This window comes from Lutzomyia longipalpis, chromosome 2 (assembly GCF_024334085.1).
Source record: "Lutzomyia longipalpis isolate SR_M1_2022 chromosome 2, ASM2433408v1".
Classification (NCBI taxonomy): domain Eukaryota; kingdom Metazoa; phylum Arthropoda; class Insecta; order Diptera; family Psychodidae; genus Lutzomyia; species Lutzomyia longipalpis.
In genome coordinates this window covers 13,582,997-13,604,525 of record NC_074708.1, presented here as the reverse complement: position 1 = coordinate 13,604,525, position 21,529 = coordinate 13,582,997, and the positions used below count along the sequence as shown (strand labels likewise).

At 33.1% G+C, this 21,529-nt stretch overlaps 1 protein-coding gene and 1 long non-coding RNA gene across 3 annotated transcripts; both read right to left on the bottom strand.

Annotated features, from left to right (window-relative positions):
• Window positions 1–27: 27 nt before the first annotated feature.
• On the bottom strand, window positions 28–21,508 carry LOC129790779 (zinc finger protein 208-like). 2 transcript variants are annotated; one of them, XM_055828489.1, is made up of 6 exons: window positions 21,232–21,508; window positions 20,614–21,138; window positions 12,350–12,991; window positions 7,794–10,003; window positions 4,552–6,067; window positions 28–880 (listed from the first exon to the last, which is right to left on the bottom strand). In XM_055828489.1, the coding sequence occupies exons 1-6, from the start codon at window positions 21,236–21,238 to the stop codon at window positions 348–350; spliced, it is 5,433 nt and encodes a 1,810-aa protein (XP_055684464.1). In that variant the 5' UTR covers window positions 21,239–21,508; the 3' UTR covers window positions 28–347. The 2 variants fall into 2 exon arrangements, with proteins under 2 accessions (XP_055684464.1, XP_055684465.1); XM_055828490.1 differs by lacking the exon at window positions 28–880 and adding an exon at window positions 4,114–4,423 and having other exon boundaries at window positions 21,232–21,506.
• Window positions 13,805–20,605, bottom strand: LOC129790780 (uncharacterized). Its single transcript, XR_008750612.1, has 2 exons — window positions 20,263–20,605; window positions 13,805–20,201 (listed from the first exon to the last, which is right to left on the bottom strand). It is a non-coding gene; the product is annotated as an uncharacterized LOC129790780 (long non-coding RNA).
• Window positions 21,509–21,529: the final 21 nt, after the last annotated feature.

Sequence of the window (21,529 nt, the reverse complement as noted above, 5' to 3'; positions counted from 1 at the left end):
AGAAAATTCAATTAAAAATCCTTTAAATTTTTATTATTTATTAATAATTTTTTATTTAAAATACTCTCTAATAGGGTATACACGTACGTACATAATAGTCTGCAATATTTGTGTTTTTTTTTAGTTTATATTTTTGAAAAGATATAAAATATTTTATACTTTATGGGGATGAACTGTTGTAATGATTTATAATTTATTTATACGCAAATAAAAAATGGATTTAACTCTGTAATATTGTCGCTAAATCTCTAAAATGAAATAAAAAGAGTCTCTAAAATATAGCTTTTTACAATCATTCGTACCATCAGACATTTTGCAAAGGAGGAAAATAATAAAATTAAATTAAATTATTCAGTGCCCAGCAGTCCGTCATCCGATGGCTGATCCCGATCGAGATTCTCAGTGAGCTCTTCCAATTCAGCAGTGCGACGATTGCAAGCATCAGGAAGGACATTGAATGCCGCAGCATCGTCAAAGTTGCTCGTGAGTGCTGCCAGTTCCGGAGTTTCGGTGAAGTCATCCAGGGCAATCATATCAGATGCAATTCCAGCGGATAAATTCTCCCCATCGGGCAGCTCCCCCAGTGGCAGTGACTCCAACATGTTCAGAGACAATTTGGGCAGCTGAAGGTCCGGACTGGTCTTCCCACTGGAATCATCTTCAAATACATTTCCCGGCTGCATTTGCTCATCCTTCGCATTCTCCTCAGTCTGCTTTTTGGCATCACCAGCATCAATGGGCACAGCGATGGGACATTCCTCCTCTGCCGCCTCGGGCATCTCTTCATCTCCACTCGGTGGTGCACTGGAAGCATTCACTTTGAATTTCTCCCCTTCAACGCGTGAGATGAAGAGCTTCAAATCACCATCCTGCTTCACACCTGTGAAGGGTCAAAGAGAATAACTTTTTTATAATTTTTATGTGGGACTTAAAAAGAGAATTCTGGGATTCATGAAGGTATTCTTGGGATTTATGAAAGGGATGAAGGGATTTCGGAGATTTCTAGAAAAATAGATTTATAAAAAAAAACAGGATTCTTGGGATTTGTGAAAGGATTTATAGGATTTTAGGGAATTACAAAGGAATTTCCGGGATTTATCAAAGAATTCCTCGAGTTTATAAAAGGATTTCTGGGATCTGTGAAAGGATTTATGGGATTTATGAAGGGATTTTCGGGATTTTTGGTATTTATGAAGGAATTCATGGTATTTATGGAAAGATTTCTGAGATTTATGGTAGGATTCCTGTTTGTGAAAGGATTTGTGGTATTCATGGCGAGATTTTTGGGATTCATGAAGCGAATACAATTGGGATTTAAGAAGGGATTTCTGAGATTTATGGGATTGTTGAAGGGATATCTGAGAATTATAAAGGAATTTCTGGGATGGGATTAATAAAAGAATTCCTCGAATTTATGGGATTTATGAAAGAATTTTTGGGATTTATGAAGGTATTTTCGGTATTTTTTTTAAGGGATTCTAGGAATATGTGGAAGAATTCCTGGGATTTATGAAAGGATTTCTGGCAGGTTTCCTGAAATTTGTGAAGGAATTTAAGATTTCTGGGATTTATAAAAAAAGGATTCTTGGGACTTGAGAAAGGATTTATGAAGAGATTCTTGGGATTTATGAAACGATTTCTAGGATTTATATTTTTTGGGATTTATGACGAGATTTATAGAAGGATTCCTGAGGCTTATGAAGGGATTTCTGGGATTTTTGAAAAGATGTCTGAGATTTTTAGAAGGCTTCCTGAAATTTCCGAAGGAATTTATGGGATGAATGGGATACATAGAAGGATTTTTGGGATTTATAAAAAAATAATTATTAAGATATGTGAAAGGATTTATGGGATTTATGCAGGGATTTATATAAGGACTCCTGGGATTTATGAATGGATTTCTGGGAAATGTGAAAGGGGGGGAATTATAAAACAATTTTTGGCCCTTTTGAAGGGATTTCTGGGGTTTTAGGTACTTACAAAGGGATTCGTGGAATTTATGAAAGGATTTATGGGATTCATGGAGAGATTTTGGGGATTTCTGGGATTCATGGAAGGATTCTTGGGATTTATAAAGGAATTTCTAGGGTCTGTGAAAAAATTGATGGGAATTATGAAAGAATTTCCGGTATTTATGAAGGGATTCTTTGGATTTTTTGAAGTATACCAGGAATTTATGAAGGGATTCTTGCAACTTATGAATCGATTTTTTTTTTAATTATAAAGGGATTTATGGAATTTATAGAATTTTCTGATATTTATGGAGGGATTTGTGGGATTTATATCGGGATTTTTGAGATTTATGTAGTATTTCTTGGAATTTATAGATATTTCTGGAAAGATTCCTGATTTGAAAGGATTTTTCAAGGGATTTTTGAGGTTTATAAAACTCTTTTTTAGGATTCATGATGAGATTTTTGGAGATATTCCTGAGAATTGAAAATGGATTCTCGGAATTCATGATCAAAATTTTAGGATTTATGAAAGGATTTCTGTGATTCCTGGAAAGTTTCTTGGGATTTATAAGTGATTTCTGGTATTAATAAAGGTATTTCTGAGATATATTAAATAATTCTATGAATTTGGAAAGAAGAACCTTAGAAATAAATAATAGGATTATAAGGATGCTGAGGGTTTATGAAGAAATTCAAGGAATTTTACAAAAGATTCATGAAAGGAGTTTATTCAGGCTAGTATGAAAGATGATCCTCTATCGCAGAACAATTTTAACCCATTCCATCTTGTAGAGGATCAAAAAACATTGAAGAATCGCGAGAGAAACTCCCCAAAATCCACTGGGATCACATCGAAAAGTGCAAATAAAAATTGCAAAAAAATTCAAATATTGCGACGCCATTTGACGTTTTTTTCCCTATAAAAAATGTTTCAAAAGTTTTCTGTAGACTTGTCACTCATTTTCTGTAGAGTTTTTTTCTAGTCAAAATAAATGTTTATTTTTTCGTTTCCTGAGTGATTTCTACATCTGAATCAGGTGATCCACAGCGAAATGAAGCTGAGGGAGGTTGATAGAACCAGCCCCTTGCAAATCAAAACAAATCTTTTTACATTTTTTTTGGGCCTCTTCGGCAGTGAGAATTTAAGCAAATCTTACCGAGTTGAATCCCATTCAGCGCAATATACCTGATTCAGCAGATGTAGAAATCAGTTTAGTAGTCAGTATCCGGAAACATTCGACGGAGTCATCAAGCAAATCATGACCAGCACGGAAGACATTTCTGAGAGTCACAGAACTGCCCTCAAAGCTATTCTGGGTTTCCTCCTAAAAGTCTCCTTACGCGGATTGGACGGATTGGAACACTGGGCAAGTCCACAAAATCTTCATCCTCGTCTTTCCATACATCTTCCCCAAGAGCAATGACTTCCTGGAGCTGACAAAAGTGATTTTCAACTCTCATTTTGCCTCTCAGAGTTCTTTTCTGCAGAATGCCCATGAGGTTTTGCTGTAGAAATTGGGACTTCCGGAAGCAAAAGATTTGCTCCAGCAGATTGAAATTGAATCAATGGGCAGTGAAGAAATTCTATGTCCTCCTCCTTGTTGCATCCGCTCTTGAGGAGGCTGCAATGTCAAGAAAGACATCCGGAAGTCTCATGAAAGTATTCACAGCAATAAACTCCCAATGAGTTTGATTTCTGTGCTTTGAGAGTATCATTAGATGCACAGATTTCCAAGAAGCAGAAGATTTCACAGATTCAGATGTAGAAATCACTCCAGAAACGAAATAATAAATATTTATTTTGACTAGAAAAAAACTCCACGGAAAATGAGCGACAAGTCTACAAAAAAGTTTTCAAACATTTTTTATAGGGAAAAAAACGTCAAATGGCGTCGCAATATTTGAATTTTTTTGCAATTTTTATTTGCACTTTTCGATGTGATCCCAGTGGATTTTGGGGAGTTTCTCTCGCGATTCTTCAATGTTTTTTGATCCTCTACAAGATGGAATGGGTTAAAATTGTTCTGCGATAGAGGATCATCTTTCATACTAGCCTGAATAAACTCTTTTATAGTATTTCTGGGACTTGCAAATCCTTGAAATCTCTTTACAAATCCCAAGAATCCCGTGATTCCCATAAATCTTGAAAATCTTAATATTAATTCAAATGAGTTTTATTCATTCCACATTTATTCTTAAATTCCTATAGAAATTACAAAGAGCTTTAAAGGTTAAAATTACTTTTAAAATATTATTTTCAAAAGAGTTTTGTCCTTAAAAAATACATAAAAGTCATTCATATAAAATTTAAAAAATTGTCTTTCACTTTTTTCTTCCTCTGCTTATGTCTTCATCTGCTTGTCGTTGATCTCTTCCTCAATCTCCGCCTAAATCCGACTCTTTAAGGTTCGAATTAGTTAATAATGAATCAGAGTTCTTCTCATCCTCCTGAACAGCTTTGCCAGGTTCTGATAAAAACAATTTAAATAAATATTTCACTAATTTGACTTTTCTTCAAACAAAATTTGTTAAAAAGAAAAATGACAAAAGAAGCCTTCCGGAAACATTAAACAAAGAAGAAAGAAAAAAGTCTCACCTGTACGGAAATGCCTCCTCCTGCGTCGAGCCTTGCGATTCCCATATGAATGGATTTTATGAACACTCTTCTCGTGGTATTTGAGATTCCCGCGTGAACGATACTGTGCCGGGCAGCGACGACATTTGTACGGCCTAGCACCGCTGTGTGTGTACGAGTGGTACACATAGCCACCCTTTGTGGGGAAACTCTTGTCGCACACGCGACATTTGTAGCCCCCATCGACAAATTCCAGCGGTACATCCGGCAAATCAAATTCATCCTCCCCCTCGAGCGGATACGGTGGGGTTTTGTCATTCTGGAAGCGCATTCTGTGTGCCCGGCGCTGATGTTGTCGCATGTAGCCAATGGTGCGGAAGGTTTTGTTGCAAATTGTACACGTTGGGATTGCATCCAATTGCACGTAGTCACCGTCCTCCTGCCCATCGAATTCTTTGTATTCACCCCCCTCGAGGGCATCCCCATTATTGCTGCCCTCGCCATCCTTCCCCCCGCCCAGCTCCAGCAGCTTCAACCCCTCGCCCAAATGACGCTTCATCATTGCCTCACGCTCATGAGATTTCTGATGAAGATTGAGATTTGTCATTGAACGGAAGTGCTTGTGGCATATGGTGCACTTGTAGGGCTTCTCCCCCGTGTGTATCATGCAGTGATACATGAGTGCCGGACGACTCTTGAAGGGTTGATCGCACTTCCGGCACTTCAGCTTCACCATATCCGCGAGGGCTTTCCACGCAACAAGCTGACTCTGGAAGACATCCCCGACAAATTCCCCCGTTGTATCGTACCGCGATCGACGTCCTGGACGTGGCTTAAACACCCCACATTGATGCTTCTTGAGATTTGCATGCGAACGGAACCCGTAGTTGCACACATGGCACTTGAAGGGCTTCTCCCCCGTATGCACCATCACGTGGTACGCACTTGCCTGAACACTCCGGAAGATCTTCTCACACAGGATGCACTGGAACTGCAGGGAACCATCAGGACCATTTGGGAGCTTCTTGATAAATGCTTTTGGCTTCGATGACGACGACGATGCATCGACGTCTTCCTTCTTCACATTTCCACCATCTTCCGGTGGCCCTACAGCCTCCACTGTTCCCTCCTCTTTAACTTCCTGTGATTGTCCTTCTTCCCCCACTCCCTTTGGTGGTGGTGGTGCAACTTCCTCTGTCTTACCAGCATCAACTTCCTCTTTGACAAAAATATCAAACTTCCTCGGACGTCCTCTTCGTCTCTCCCCATCTCCTTCTCCAGCACCACCACCACCAGCAGCAGCCTCATCTTTGCCATCAGTGTGCGTGAGGAGATTGTGAAATTGGAATCTATTGAGATTCCTGAAGCTGAGATTGCACTGCAAACACCGAAAGATGCGATTTTTCATATGCAACGCCATATGGTAGGGCAACCCCTGGCGACTCTTGAATTCCTTCCCGCAAATTTGGCACTCATAGTATCCACGGTCATTGGGTGTAAAATCCAAATTCATATCGCTCAAGTTTACGCCACAAATCTAAGAAAATAAAATGAAAAGAAAACTTTTTTTAGACATTTTAAGAAAAGAAAAAAATAATAAAAAATTGAAAAAAATTCAGGAATAAAATAAAAGAAAATTGTTTTTATGGCTTCCGGTGTTTGTCAGAGGAAATTCCCGTTTTTGTTGTTTTAGAAATTGTTAAAAATCATGTAAACTTATGTTAAATGTTTGAATAAATGTGTCCTCTCAGCCACTGAAGAAGACCCGCTATTAGGGTCGAAAGCTTTGACATTAATTGCTGCTTTTCCTTGGGTGAGCAGGAATTTCCTCTGACGAACACCGGAAGCCTTAAAAACAAACCCTTAACGACAGAAAAGAAAGGAAAATAAAAGAAAATCTTTAGAAAGATGTTTGAAAAAAAAAAAGATTAAAAAAAAATACAATCTTAGTTTGAATTAAAATAAAGAAGATATTGATGAAGAAAAGAATTGAAAAACTAATTCAATTATTGATAAAAAAAATGGAAAAATACAAAAAAATCTTTCAGACATAAGATTAGAAAAAGAAAAAAATCTTCGTCAGAAATAAAAGAAGAATAAATTGAAAAACATTTTGAAATTGAAACAAAAAAAATGAAATAATCATAAAATAGCATAAAGAAATAAATAAAGGATAAATATGGGCAAAAGAACAATTAAGTAACAGAAAATCCTATTCGAAAATTTTATAAAAAAAAACTGAAGATAAATTAAATAATTTAAGAATAAAAAAAAGATTGTATTCTAATTAAAAAAAAATAAAGAAAACCAATAAACTTTGAAGAATAACTAAAGAAAAATTTATATCAAAAACTAAAAATTAGAAAATTAGGAATTAAGAAAACGGATGAAATGGAAAATGAGCTATCATCTTCAATAGACAATGAATAAAAAAATAAAAAAAATACTCAACGTGTATTAAAAAAAAACGAAGAAGGATTAAAAACTGACTTTAAATTAAAAAAAAAGAACGTTTTCATTAAAATAATAAAAAAATATTAAATTGAATATAAAAATTAAAATAACAAAATAAATAGAATTCTTTTCAATTTTGGAAGAGTTTTTTTCATTATTTTCTCTTAATTTACTGTATTATTATTATTATTATATTTTGTTCATTAAATTTTTTTTTCTATATATGGTAAGTTGAAGACAGATCTATGGAGTATGGACTCTTCAAAGAATTTATAAATATTTAATGAAATAAACATTTTATTATTTAGTAATATAAAATAAATAGAAAAATATAAAATTGTAAAACAATTATTAAAAAAGGAAATATTGAAAAAAAAAATGAAATCTTTATTAAAATTCAAAATAAAAAGAAAAAAAAAACGAGTAAGAAATTGAAAAACTGAAGAAATTTCTTTATAAAAATTAAGAAAAACAAGAAATAAAAAAAAAGAATTAACTTGAAATAGATATCGAAGAATTGAAAAAAAAAATTTAAAGAATAAGTAAATACGAATCAAAAATAGGTTTAAAAAACAAAGATTTATAACAATTGAAAAAAATCAATCTTATAAATTAAAAATTCCTCATTAAAAGTAGAACTAAAGAATTAAAGAAAAAGACATTTAAAAGAATAAGAAAGTGAATAAAAAAAGAAAATCTCAATCAAAAATCAAAGGAAATCAATTAAATAAAAAAATAAGAAAGAATTGAATAAAAAAATAGAAAAATCCTTCTGAAATAAAGACGAAAAATTAAATAAAATTTCCTACCTTATCGTTAACCCTTGGACGCCCACGGCGCTTCATGACATTCCTCTCGTGATACTGCTCGTGAACTTTGTAGTAATTGTAGCTACGGAAGAATTTTCCGCAGTAGATGCACTCAAAGGGCTTCTCCCCCGTGTGAATCATCATGTGATAATCAAATCCTGCCTTTGATTTTAGCGTCTTCTGACACACGCGACACTTCAGCGGGTCTTCCCCATCACCCTGAAGAACATCATTGGCTGCTGAAGCAACATGAGGCTCTGCTTTAGGTTCCTCCACCATTAGTGTCACCTCGGGGATGGCAATTGGATCTTCCGGACCCAAAACGAATTCCCCATCGTCTTGCTTTGCTTCTTGCTGGGAATGATTGTACTTCCTGTGCAAGACAAGACTCTCATTTGACCTGAATGTCCTATCGCAGGTGTCACAGCAGAAGACTGTTGGTTTCTTCTCCACCTCCTCATCATCCCCATCGTCATCTGCTGTATCGGTGGAATCGTAATTTGTGCTACTCCTATCGGGTGCCTTTGAGATGGGTGAAAAGGGAATTTTAACACCTGGATGGCGTGATTTGTAGTGCTTCTTGAGTCTCATGCGACTTGTGAATGTTTTATCGCATTCCTCGCATTTATTGATCCTCTCATGTGTTGCCGAATGGTACGTGAGGGCGGCACGACTTTTGAACTTCTTCGGACAAAGGTGACAAATGAAGAATCTCTCACCATCGAGAAAAATCTCATCATTGGGCTTTTTGCGACTAATATAGGGTCTCTTGGGTGGTGTGATGGGATTTGAATCTTCCTCCTCTTCAATCATCACTTCGGGTTCCATCATTACCACAGAGCAAAGTTCACTCACTGATGGTTTCATCTCCTCATCACTATCAAGCATTATTTCCGGTGTAACTTCCATTGGGATCTCTTCCTCATCTTCACGCATTGCACCGTCATGAATCTCATGATTATGCCTCCTCTGATGCAATCGTAGGCTGGCAAGTGATCTGAATCCCCTGTGGCAGGTGTCACAGGTAAAAGGAGTCTCCCCTGTGTGCGTCATCATGTGATAGGGGATTGCTTGTTTGGATTTAAACCTTTTCTTGCACACACGACAACTAAAACGTCTCTCATCCGAACTATCTTCATCCTCCGTAAATAATTCAGATTCCTTTATCCCATCATACGTCTTCTCCACAATTCCCGCTTGCTCGGCCAAACTATCATTCAGGTGCTTCTTTTTGTGAATCTTTATCCCCACCAATGAGCTAAAACCCTTCCCGCAGATATTGCATTTAAATTCCCCATCACGCCCATGCCACAGCTCATGCTGCTTGAGAATCATCCTATTTGGTTGCTCCTCATCACACATGGCACACCGTAAATTCTCCTCCGGATCATTCCCCGGGGAATGGGCAAACATAAATGCCGGATCCTCCTCATCCAGACGCAATTGACGCTTCCCCTCAACAAGTAAATCCATCCCATTGCTCCCAATTGCATTCACTTGACGCATATGCGGTATGACGGAAATACTATTTGGGATTTGTTGCATTATAATTGATAAATCATCCTTATGGTGTGTCTGTTCGTGTAATTGGAAATTCCGTATGTTCCGGAAGTACTTTCCACACCGGCAGCCATATGGCCGTTCACCACGATGCAATTGGGTGTGATAGTCAAAGACTCTCTTCTCCCGGAAACGCTTCTTGCACACCAAACACTCAAATGGGCGCACCTCCCCGAAACGCATCGGGGTATTTGCCAACTCTTCCAATTTTATCAATTGAATCTCATTCTCATCGCACGCCGCCTCCCTTTCCGGAAGAACCTTGTGCAACGTCACAAAGGGCGTTAGGGAGCCAATCATCCCATTTGCATGAATCTTCTGGTAGTGCCCATCCCTGGCAATAGCCGTGGAAAACATCTCCGGACAATCTCGACATTTGTATGGCATATTCGTATAGTGGAGTAGCATGTGAGTATTGTATTCATCAATTTTGTAAATTAGTGTATCGCATACGGGACATTTCCACCCTTTTACATCACTCTTACTCTGCTGATACGCAGCCTGGTTAATTGGGGATGTTGCGAGGAAGGATGTGGAAGTTTGTTCTTTTGGCTGTTGTGGCTTTAAATGGGCAAATTCGTGGTGTTTGAGATTTTCCGGAGAGCGAAAGCGACGGCCACAGAGGGCACATGAAAATGGTTTTTCAGCCGCTGGAAAATCAAGAAGATTTTTTTTATTCCAATTCGGAGCTTTTTAACCATTTGCTTGTGTCATTTTAACGTTTTACGTTTCTTTTCTAAATATTTAACTTTTTTTTTAACACTTGGAGGACCGAATACTTTTTACCTACGCGGAGGATCAAAATGGTCAAATATTAAATGTTTTGTTAGTTGTAGATCTGCTTATTTAATGAGGATCGAAAGTTTGATTAATTATTAATCTATTTCAAGTATTATTGCACACAAATTCTAAATAATTTATCAAAAAAATTAATAATGAAAAAAAGTTGCGTAAAATCAATGGAAAATTGTCATTTTAAATCAAACTTTTTGCTACAATTTTGCCAATTTTCTTAATGCGCCTGAATAAACACTTCTTTCAGTTCTCTAAATAACTACCGGATCACTTCCGGCAATAAAATGAGTTCACACTAATGATTTGGAAAATACGGAGAAACATAACCTCAAAAAGCTGTCAAAAGTGTATGAGAATTTGAATGGCCACAGTGACCATTTTCATCCTCCGCGTATAATTTCGACTTTGACCTTAATTATCTCTTAGAAGGAAAAACTTTTTCTGGTTTTTGCTTTCACCTAACTTAAATTATTTGAAATTCCCTACACATAGACGTGATAATTATCACGATAGGTCCAATACATTTTAATATATGACGATTTAAAAACTCGAAATGGCCATGGTGTCTACAAAAATCTTGAAAATTTGACGTTTCTTCTTTTACGTTAACACCGTTAGAAAAAAACTTCTGTTAATTTAAGAGAAATAATAATCAAATATTTTCCATGAATTTGCTTCTATCAAAACTTTGCCTTTTGTCCTTTTTTTACTAATTCAATTGGTGAAAGATATTTTTGACAATTTGTTTGTGTAATTCTGGCGTTTGACGTTTCTTTTCTTACGTTAAAATTGTTTAATAAATCTTCTGTTAAATCTAGAGAAATAATTTTCAATCATCTTCTATCAATTTTCAATTCAATTTACTTCTATCAAAACTTTGGTCATTTTAACTAATTCAATTGGTGAAAAATATTTAACAAATTTATTCAATTCAAATAGTGGAAATACTATTTGTGAAATGTTATTTAAGAGTGACTTTTGAGAGTGAATTTTAAGAGAATCATGCTGAGAATTTTACTAAAGTACTTCAGTCGTTTTGACCAATGCAAATGGTGAAAGCACTTTGGTTGAAATGCAATTTGACTGAATCATTCTGTCCAATCTGTTTCAATTAGCTGTAGTATCTTTCAACTGAATAACTTCTGCTCTTTTGACAATTTAAATCAGTCTTATGACAAACTTTTGTTAATTAACTGTTTCTTTCTACTATAAGTAACTTTTCACTACCTAATTAACTTGTGCTCTTTTGACTGTTATATTTCGTTATTTTAATCAAATAATTCTTTTATTTGTTTAATTCTTTTGAATAGGGGAGGGCGGGGCTAATTAAGTCACTTAAGGGTTTGGAAAAAGCCTAAAATATCATATTTCCTAGCTAGATAGAACAAAATGATCTGAGAAAGAGTTGTAGGGCAGTAAATTTCCTAAAGAAATGTGCTATACATTTCGCTTTATCTATTTGGGAAATATGATATTTTGAGCTTTTTCTAAACCCTTAAGTGACTTTTTTAACCCCGCTCTCCCCTACATATTTGACTAAATAACTTCAATATTTTTTTTGGCTAATTAAATCTGATTTTCTGTTCTTTCATTGAATCACTTTGTAAATTTAGCACAAAATATCACTTTAAAAAATCGGCTAAAGTTCCTTTTCACTAATTACTTCAATTATTTTAACCGATTTTCATCTAAGAGTGTAATAATTTCATCTTTATTGCTTGACGTTTCTTTTTAAACATTGAACGTCTCTGTTTAAACATTTAACGATTCTTCTTAACGTTTTACGTATTTTTATTTGACTTGACGTTTTTTTATTAACGTTTGACGATTTTTTTATTCATCAATTCTTTAATAACATTTAGTTATTCATTTCCAAAGTTTGTCCTTTGTTTTTGAAAATTTGACATTTCATTTTTAACGTTTAATTTTTTTCTAGCATTTGACGTTTCTTTTTTTAACTTTTGACATTTTCCATTATTTGACGTTTCTCTTCTAACATTCAACGTTCCCTCTCTTACGTTTGACATTTTTTTTTAACGTCAAACTATTTAAAATGTTTGAAATTCAATTTTAATTCATTTTCATGCAATTTTTAGCATAATAATAATTTATTAAGACCTCAAATGAAAAAAACCTTAACCGCCTAAATTTTTATGACGTTTTAGAATAAAAAAATCAAAAAAAAAAATAGAAAAACTCACCAATTTCGTGTGAACTCTTTGACGAAACGGGCGCAGTCTCTTTGATTGGTGCTGGAGGCGCTGGATCATCAATAATTAAAACGTCATCATCAGAATCAACCGGGTTCTCCTTAGCCTGCTTATGGCTTGCTGAATTAATGTGTGCCCGCCACTCTTGGCGATTTGTGAAGCTTTTACGGCATTGCTTGCAGTTGTACTTAATGTTGAGACCCTGCTTGGCAGCTGTATCGGCATGCCTTTGCTGCTTGTGAGTCAAGAGATTCTCCTGCGTCCTAAAGGCGCGATCGCACATCTCACACTTGTAAGGCTTCAGAAGTTCATCGAGCTCCACAACACCCCCAACAACAGATTGAGGGATTATCTGAAGATTTGTACCATTATTGAAGTTAACTACATCCTGATCCTGATACCCCTTTGCTGCTGCTGCCTGATCTGCCGTCGTTGAAGACTTTGCCATCTGCTGTGACGTTCCCGCTGCATTTTCGCGTGGGATGAGAGTCAAATTGGGTACGGGTGGTGGAAAATTCGGGCGCATTGTCGCATTTTCCTCCACACAGTCACTGATTGTTACTTCAGCTGGCACTTTAGATAAAATAGTACTCATGCAGTTCTCCAGGGGTGTTACAGTAATCTCGGCTTGACCTAAAATAATAAAAAAAAAAGCACCAGAGATGCATCAGACCATAAATATCGATCGTCCCTTTTAGGGCTCAGCTCTTGCAGAATTTATTACTACTACTACAATGTAATTCAGCAATATTTTCTATGCACAGTAACGATTTTTTTCAATTGGCAAAAAAAAGTTCTGTTGACTTTAGACACAGACCAGGAGGGAAAAAAACAGCGAGTGAATTTAATAAATTATTCATAACACACCACACTCGGTTCGCTGAAATACAAAAAAAAACTTTTTTTTTTTTCAAAAGGGAAAGAGAAACTTAATTGATTAGATTGAAATTATAATGAAAAAATAAATAAATAAAACGTTTCATTTATTCATTTTTTTTGCGCCAAAGAAGTGAATGAACACAGACTGTCCAGATTTTTTTTGCATTCTATCTCATCTATTTTTCCCCTCTCTAGAAACAATCACGTCAATGGGAATGATGTATTTATTTATTCATACTTTGGTTTATTTTAATATTCATATTTTTGTATTAAAAAAAATATGAAAAATGAAATAAAGCAATGTACGACACAGCCCAGAAGAAAGTTTACTTTAAATTAATTAAAGAAATTTTTAAAGTATTTTTGAAATTAAATAATTTTCAATTGAGGTTAGACTTAGATTTTTTTTTTAAATTTTAATAAGATTGGTTTTTATTTAGCTTAAATGTTTATTCGGTTTATAGAAGTTGTTTTTATTCTGTAAGCGTACAAAACTATTCTGTCAGCATTTTCTATTTTTTTTTGTAACAACTTGTTAGCACTTTAATCTGTCAGAAAATTCCTTAATAATTTTTATTCTGTTATATTAAATTTTCTTATTCTGTAAGCTTTACATTTTATTTGATATTTTTTTTTTAATTTCAGAAGTTTTATGGATTTCTTGGCCGCTGAATAGGACCGAATACCAGAAATTCCTTCCAGTTTGAAATTAGGGTCTTATGAAGTTTGAACATTTTATTATACAGCTAGAAAAATGTTTTAATTATTTTTAGAGCGATTTCAGCGTTTTTCCATTTTGTGAGCATACATTTTTTTATTCTGTAAGCGCTATAAGCTAATTATATTGGCAAATTCCTCAATTTTGTCAGCAGGAAACTTTTCTAATCTTTCAGAAAGTTCTTAAATTTTGACAATAAATTATTCTATTCTGTCAGTAAGTTCTGTAATTTTGCCAGAAAATTTTCCTTTTCTATAAGCAAGTTCCTTAACTTTGTCAGCAAGTTCCTCAACTTTGTCAGCAAGTTCTTAAATTTTATAAGCAATATTTTCTATTCTGTCAGCAAGCTCCACAATTTTATCAGCAAATTCTTTGTAAACAAACTTTAATATTCCTAAACAAATCTTTTTACCGCAAAATATAAATTAAATATTAGGCCTTATTAAGACCAAGAAACCTTTGAAATTCGCTTGAAATCTTGAAATTTCAGTACAAAATTTAAAGATCTTAAGGGTTACTTGGTCGCTGAATAAGGCCCATTATTTGGAAAATTAATTAATATTTTTTGCTGCAGTTGTAGAGTTCAATTTGTTTTATTTATTGAACATTTAGTAAAAAAATCAATCGTTAAATTTCATCCAAGTTTGAAGCATAAAAAGGAGGTAATAAATTCACAACTTCTGATACATTGATTAATGCTAAAAATAAGCCGACTTACCCCCATTTCTTGATTTTTCTTTGTAAATTCTTTTCTAATTCTATTTTTCTTTAAACTTAAGAATGAAATAACATAAAGAAAATTACTTTTAAATAAAAATCGAATATATAAGAAAAAATAAATAAAGAAATATACTAATTTACTAAAAAAAAAAGTATAATTATTTAAAACACATTAAACTAATTAGCGTGTTCTTCAACCAATTCAAATTCCATCTTTTTTTTTCATTATTATTTCTCATACATTGAAAATTTTCTCTCTCTATATATCTCTTTTATTTACAATTTTTTTTCATTTACTTTCCAACTCTTTTGTAGACAATAATTACGATTTAATATATAGAATGGAGAAGAGAGGCAAAAAGAGAAAAGTGGCTGTCGATTATATTTAGATTGAGAGTTCCAAGCAACATTCCTGATGTTGCCTCTTTTCCCATCTTTATATTCTTCGTTTTTTTTTTAAACTTATATTTCATTTTACCATTATAAAAGGTTTATGCGCTTCCACCATAAAGAATTTTTTTGTGCCTTTTTATAAATAATAATGTAAGCTGGAAAAAAAATGTTGAAGACAGAATTTTATTTATTCTGCTGAGTTTTGTGTTTTATTTAGTTATTTTTTGTTGTTGTTCAAGACTTTCGGTGTACCTATCACCTCTATTTCATGCCTTTTATTCAACTTTGTCGACATTTTCATTCTACCCATGTGGCTTGTTGGTTTTTTTTCGAGTTAAATAATGTAAATTTATAATAAAAAAGATCTTTGTTCTTTTTTTTTTGTATTTCCCATTTTATATTTTTCCCCCAATATACATCATGACGACGCTTTTAATATTTTCTCTTCTATTGCCTCTACAAATGTAATAATAATATATCTATGGCGTAGTATATAAGTTATAATTGAATTTAACTGCGACTGTAATAAACATTATTTTTCTTTTTATTTATTTCTCTGTTTCCTCTCTTCTCATTCTACATTTTAGTTTTTGTTATTGGATGGCTTTTATACAATATATCTACATATATGTTGTGTATATATTGTAAATGAAAAGTACATAATGACTTATGCAAACATAACGTGACACACACAGGCTCAAAATGCGGGAAAATGAAAAGAAGTTGGAAATAAAACATTGTTGAGAAAATAAATCGTGAAAAAGTTGAAAAAATAAAATATTATGCTGCAAGATATGCGAGGGAGGACAAGAAACAAAAAGAGGAAATGTGAAAAGATTATAAAATTTCTTGTGTAAAGTTGTGAAATTAGTTCTGGGATATTTTTCAAATACAAAATAACAAAAAAAAAATTAAAATTAAACTCCCAGACACTTGTATCGATTTTTCGCCCTTTTCTTGAACTTACATCATTACATTTTACAGCGCTCTCGCTCTCTCGCTAAATTATTTTCTCTCCTCTCTTTTACTATGCGATATATAATGCTGTAAATTTCTTATATCCCTTTAAAAAAAAATATAAAGATTTTTCTACATTTTATGCTCTTCATTCTCACAGGTCATGGGCCAAACATTGCTATGAGAGTATTTTATTTTCTTTTTTTTTTTCTTCGTCTTATATTCATTCATTTTGATATCTCTTTCTCGGGTAAAATAATAAAATGACGAAGAATGGGATTGTTAATAAAAAAAGACATTTGGCTTTTATTATGTACAGGAAATGAATTTTTTTTCTAAATTAAGAAGATACATAGATATTTAAAGGGAAAAAAGCCCTCAAAAGTATTCATTTTTATCTCACAAAGCCCCCTTATTTCTCTATTGACAGGGGCGTAGTCAGAAAATTTATTCAATTTAAAATAGTAAAAATGCATCTAGAATAAGGACTTAGGAGTAAAATTTTGTAAAAATTTGCATTGATTACTAAACCAATTAACGATGATTGCATTCGAATTAACAGTTTTAGACAATTTGTTTCAGTAGTTTTAAAGTTTGACGTTCCTTTTTTCAACGTTTGACATTTCTCTTTTAACAATTGACCCTTGGGTCATCTTTCTTTTTATAAAATTTGACATTTCTCCTTTAACGTTTCATTTCAAACGCTTGTTCATTTTTTTTTTAATTTTGACATTCTTTCTCTATCTTTTATTGACTCTATTCTTAAGTTAGGCATTTGTTTTTTCTAATGTTTGGCATTTTTTTCTCTATCGTTTGACATTTATCATTTCTTTCAACCATTTGACATTTCTAATTGTTATTGTTTAAGATTTTTTTTAAAGTCGTTTCATTTCTAACTATTGATGTTTGACGTTTCATTCCTATCGCTTGTTGATATTTTCTTAAAATGACGTTCATTCTCTAACGTTTGTTTATTAACGTCAGAGATTTCTTTGTTAATATTTGAGGTTTTTTTTCCAAACGTTTGACGTATCTTTTAAAATGTTTGGTGTTTTGTTTTGACGTATGAATTTTATTTGTAAACATTTGACGTTTGTTTTCAACCATTTGACGTTTGTTTTCAAAAATCTGACGTTTCTCTTCAAACGTTTGATGTTCCCTTTAACCCGTTTAGTCCCATTTCTAAAGTTTTTTTTAATACAATTTTTAGCCTAAAAATAATTCCTTTTCACCTTTAAAGGAAACCCTGAACTTCCTGACATTTAAGTGTGTTTTAGAGGTTCTCAAACACCCTCCCTGACTACGCCACTGTCCTGTGACAAAAGCAATAAACAATGATTTTTCAAATATCTATCTAACTTTTATTCTTTTTTTTCATCATTGTGTCTTATATTTAATATAAATATATATTTTAATACTAATACATAAATCTATATAAAAAACACATGCATGTTATATAAATATTTTTAAATAACATTCAGTGCATGTACCTACTTTTAAAATATACACACTCATCCTTGTGAAGAGAAAAAAATATATTGAAGACTTATTTCAACTACAACAAAATGTGAAAAAATAAAGCATTTTCATGTAAATTTTATTTTTAGAACATTAAACTCCGTGTATTACCTTTACGCGAGAAACAAAGCCCAAGCGCGTCTTCTTCTATACTTTATACCCTACAACACACTCTATACAAAATGAATATTTCTTTTTTATGCCACAATGAAAAAAAAAAAACGAAGAATAAATAAAAAACATTTTTCCTTATCCTCCACTCTCTATTCTTTGTTCAATTCTTTTTTTTTTTACAAAAGCCACACACTTTGTGCTTCGTTTTTCAAGAAGTTTATAATCATGGAGTCTCTCCGGTTGTTTTCTTTCTCTTTTTTTTGCCTCTTTTACCCATAAAACGGAGAATTATATATTGAAAATTGCCTACATATACTTCTTTTTTTTTATTTATTATTCTTTCTTTTTTTTCACCATTGTAATCACGATTTTGCGATTTTGCATTCTATTTCTCTCTAAAAATTTTCTATTCCTCGCGTTATATATAATTTTTTCATGAGCCCCATCACAAAGTACTATTAAAGCAAATAAGGATGTTTCTCAATTAATTTTTTTTCTTCTTTTACACATGTGTGCGGATTTTTTTTCATCTCTCTCTTTAAAATGAAAATTGCCTATGAGAGTGACGCACAAAAGATCATTTTATATGGGTTCATGGGCAATATAATCAGCAAAAGAGACTAAAAATTTGTTCATAAGCGTAGAATTTATCACCATACTTTTTTTTTCTTTTTTTCTTTTCGAGGTGGATATTTTTAGTGATTGCCTTGGGAGTTTTTTTTATTAAACTATAAAAAAAACAGAAAACAGAGAAATAGCAGAAACTATAGAAAATAAATTTTTCCAAGAATTATTTATAAAAAAAATATATTGCAGGTTCAACAGAAAGATTATGATTTTTTTGCTATGTTTGTGTGAAATATAATCCTTTTGGAGAAAAAATAACAAACCTTCAACCTAATATATTTATGACTCATCTTCCATGGAAAAAAATCTTAAAACCTGGTTTAAGAATTTTGTTTCGAGAATCATTAATTTTTTCAATTTATTGAACTAGAATTGTAAAAGAAAAGAAACTTTTCAACTAATACTAGACTAATAAAAAAAAACAACAAAACAACGCCCTCATAAAATGAGGATTTAAAACGTTAATTTATTACATTTTTTCTCTCTATTTTAATTACAATGGGATCTTGCAAAACAAGGCTCCACTTGGGAATGTTGAGTAAATGAGAAATATAATTTGTATTATAAAAACCACATAGAAGAAGCATGTCATTAAACTCAAATTAAAGTTAGAATTTCTCATTAAATTCTTCACAGTTATGCTATTTTTGTCATCTTTTACAACCAGAGCTTAATTTTTATTTTCTTTTTCTACATTAATTGTGTTTTCTTTTAAGTTTGCGCACAGCGCAAAATCTTGCTTTAAACAAAAAAAATTCTTGAAAGTAATTTATTTCAACAGAGATCTCCAAAATAACTGTCCCGCAAGGAAAAAATTTATTTTTTTGTAATAATTTCATTTACATTTAAAAATTTTCTAAAGATTTTATTTATTTATTTTTTATTCCTGGTAGGTACCATTAAAATAAAACTCTAAATTAATGATTTTGAAGTGTTTAAATGAATTACACTACACATGAAAATGCTTAAAGAAATTGGTGGTACAATCGTTAAGAGAGTGTTCTTTTTTCCTTAACATCTTGAGTTCAAATCTCATGAATGATTTTCTTTTTATGAGCATTTTTTTTCCTTTTTAACATCTCTCTGCTATTTCTCTTTATTGCTTGTTTTTCTTTAATTTATTTAATTGAATGAAATCTCTTTTTCATCTTTTTTTAAAACTTCATACAATATTTTCACGAGATTTCTGGTAATAAACGAGTAATAAAAGACATTTAATGATTTTTTTCTTGGAGAAGTTTCTCCACTTATAAATTTTACTAAAAATATGTTTAAAAATGCAAACAATGACATCATCAGTGTGTATTTGTCGTATCTGTCAATGCATGAAACATTCGCGCAGATGTTTCGCAGTTAATTTTTAATGAGATAATTTTATGTTTCATGTATCGGAAGAAACATAATGATAAAGCAATTTAAGTATTACATTTCTCAATAAAATATCCTTCGAGTTTTTCCATCTGAGTGTGGAAAATGGAAAGATATTTAACGATTTTTTTTAGTTTTTTTGGTTTGCTATTTTGTTCACAGATTTCTTTCTAAATGATTTTGTTCTTTTCAGAACATTTTACCTTTTGCTGACCTTTTGATTATATTCTTGTTGTATTCTAAAGCTCAAAAGATTTAGGGTGGAATTCACTACTCAGTCAGTTCTTAAGTCGGCCTTACGGTTTTAAGTCAGATTTATTAGACCGACTTAAATATTTTAAGTCAGACTTCAAAAAACTGACTTAAAACCTAAACCTAAAACTTAAAACCTAAAACTAAAACCTTTTTTTTAAACTTAAAAAATACTTTAGACTTTAAGACTTTTAAAATCTGACTTAGAATTTTTAAGTCGGTCTTAACGTTTTAGGTCAGTTTTTTTTTAATCTAACTATGAATTTTTAAGTCGGTCTTATAAAAACTGACCTAAAACTTTAAGACCGACTTAAAAACCGACTTAAATTTTTAAGCCCGACTGAGTAGTGAATTCCACCCTTAATAAATAAAAGATTTTTCTCTCATGTAAAACTTGATGTAACATGGGACAACTATTGCATACAACGCTGTATTCACATAGTAACGCACTATATAGCTATAGAGCTATATATTATAATTTTAAAAGGAAAAAAAAGAAAAGGAAATGCTTTATCATTTTCATGTAGTGCCTGTCCACGTCGTGATACTTTCTCAAGATAAAGTTAAAATTGAATTTGTATTGATTTTTATCTGAAAAATTCTCATTGAGTGAATTTTCTTTTGCGGGACTCCCTTCGCAGTAATATGGTAAAAAGTGCCTGGAGAGAATGTTACTGCGCAGAACAATTAAGGGCAAAAGGGTACTCACCGCCTTGTTCCTTTGCAGATGCTGGACACGTTACATCATCCTTTTCGCACCCTGTACTCCCCCCTGATTTCACCGGGGCTGCCGTAGGGGGTGTTTGCGACTTGATGAGTGACAATGAGGTGATATTTTTGATCTGTGGCACTTTAATTTCAGGCAAATCCTTCTTTTCAGCTTGATTTTGCTCATTGGGATGGGTTTTCATGTGAATCGCCAGGAGGTCTCGCGATTCAAATGCCCTCTCGCACAGGGAACATGGAAATTTTGGGGATTGTTTTGAGGTGCCGGTTGGGGTTATTGTGAGATTCCGCGCTGCGATGGTGCTCACGGAAATCTCCGAAAGGGTATTACTGTTAACTATGATATTTGTTCCGTCCCGGGACGTGTGGGGTCCGTAGACCGTAATGTCCCCTACGGTGTTCTCCAGGGGCATGATTCCCTCCTTCTTGACGCCGTCACCCCTTCCGGCGACGCTGTCTTTCCGGATGTTCAGTGGAAGCATACAAGGCACTGCCCGTTGTTTATTCTCTGAGAATTAAAAAAAAAAAGAAATAAAAGCAAAAATTAGTGAGTTTGCTTGTAATTTTTTTTTAAGTAATTTATCTATGTCACACAACTTACTTTCCATAGATATTTAGGAACTGCCTGTAAAGTTTTCTTTAGCTTTTTCCACACAATGTTTGTCTACACTTTTTCGCGGCACACCCGTGGCTTTTCACGCAAAAAACACACACAGGTCCGAGACATTGTGTCGTAGCACGTGTTTTTACAGTTTTTACATCAAAACGAGCACTTTTTCCACGAAAAATCCGGCAAAATTGCTCATGTAAAATTTTTCCTCCGCTGACGCTTGTCTCCCAGCAGAGGGCATTGCTGTCGCACCAAAGTAATTTAGGCATTGATGTTGGTGAAAAGTTTC

Excerpts from the sequence above, each read along its gene's own strand:
- LOC129790779 (XM_055828489.1), bottom strand. Across the intron at positions 10,004-12,349 it reads AAAGAGTTCACACGAAATTG|CGGCTGAAAAACCATTTTCA; the intron begins GTGAGTTTTTCT and ends TTGATTTTCCAG. Across the intron at positions 881-4,551 it reads GAGGAGGCATTTCCGTACAG|GTGTGAAGCAGGATGGTGAT; the intron begins GTGAGACTTTTT and ends GACCCTTCACAG.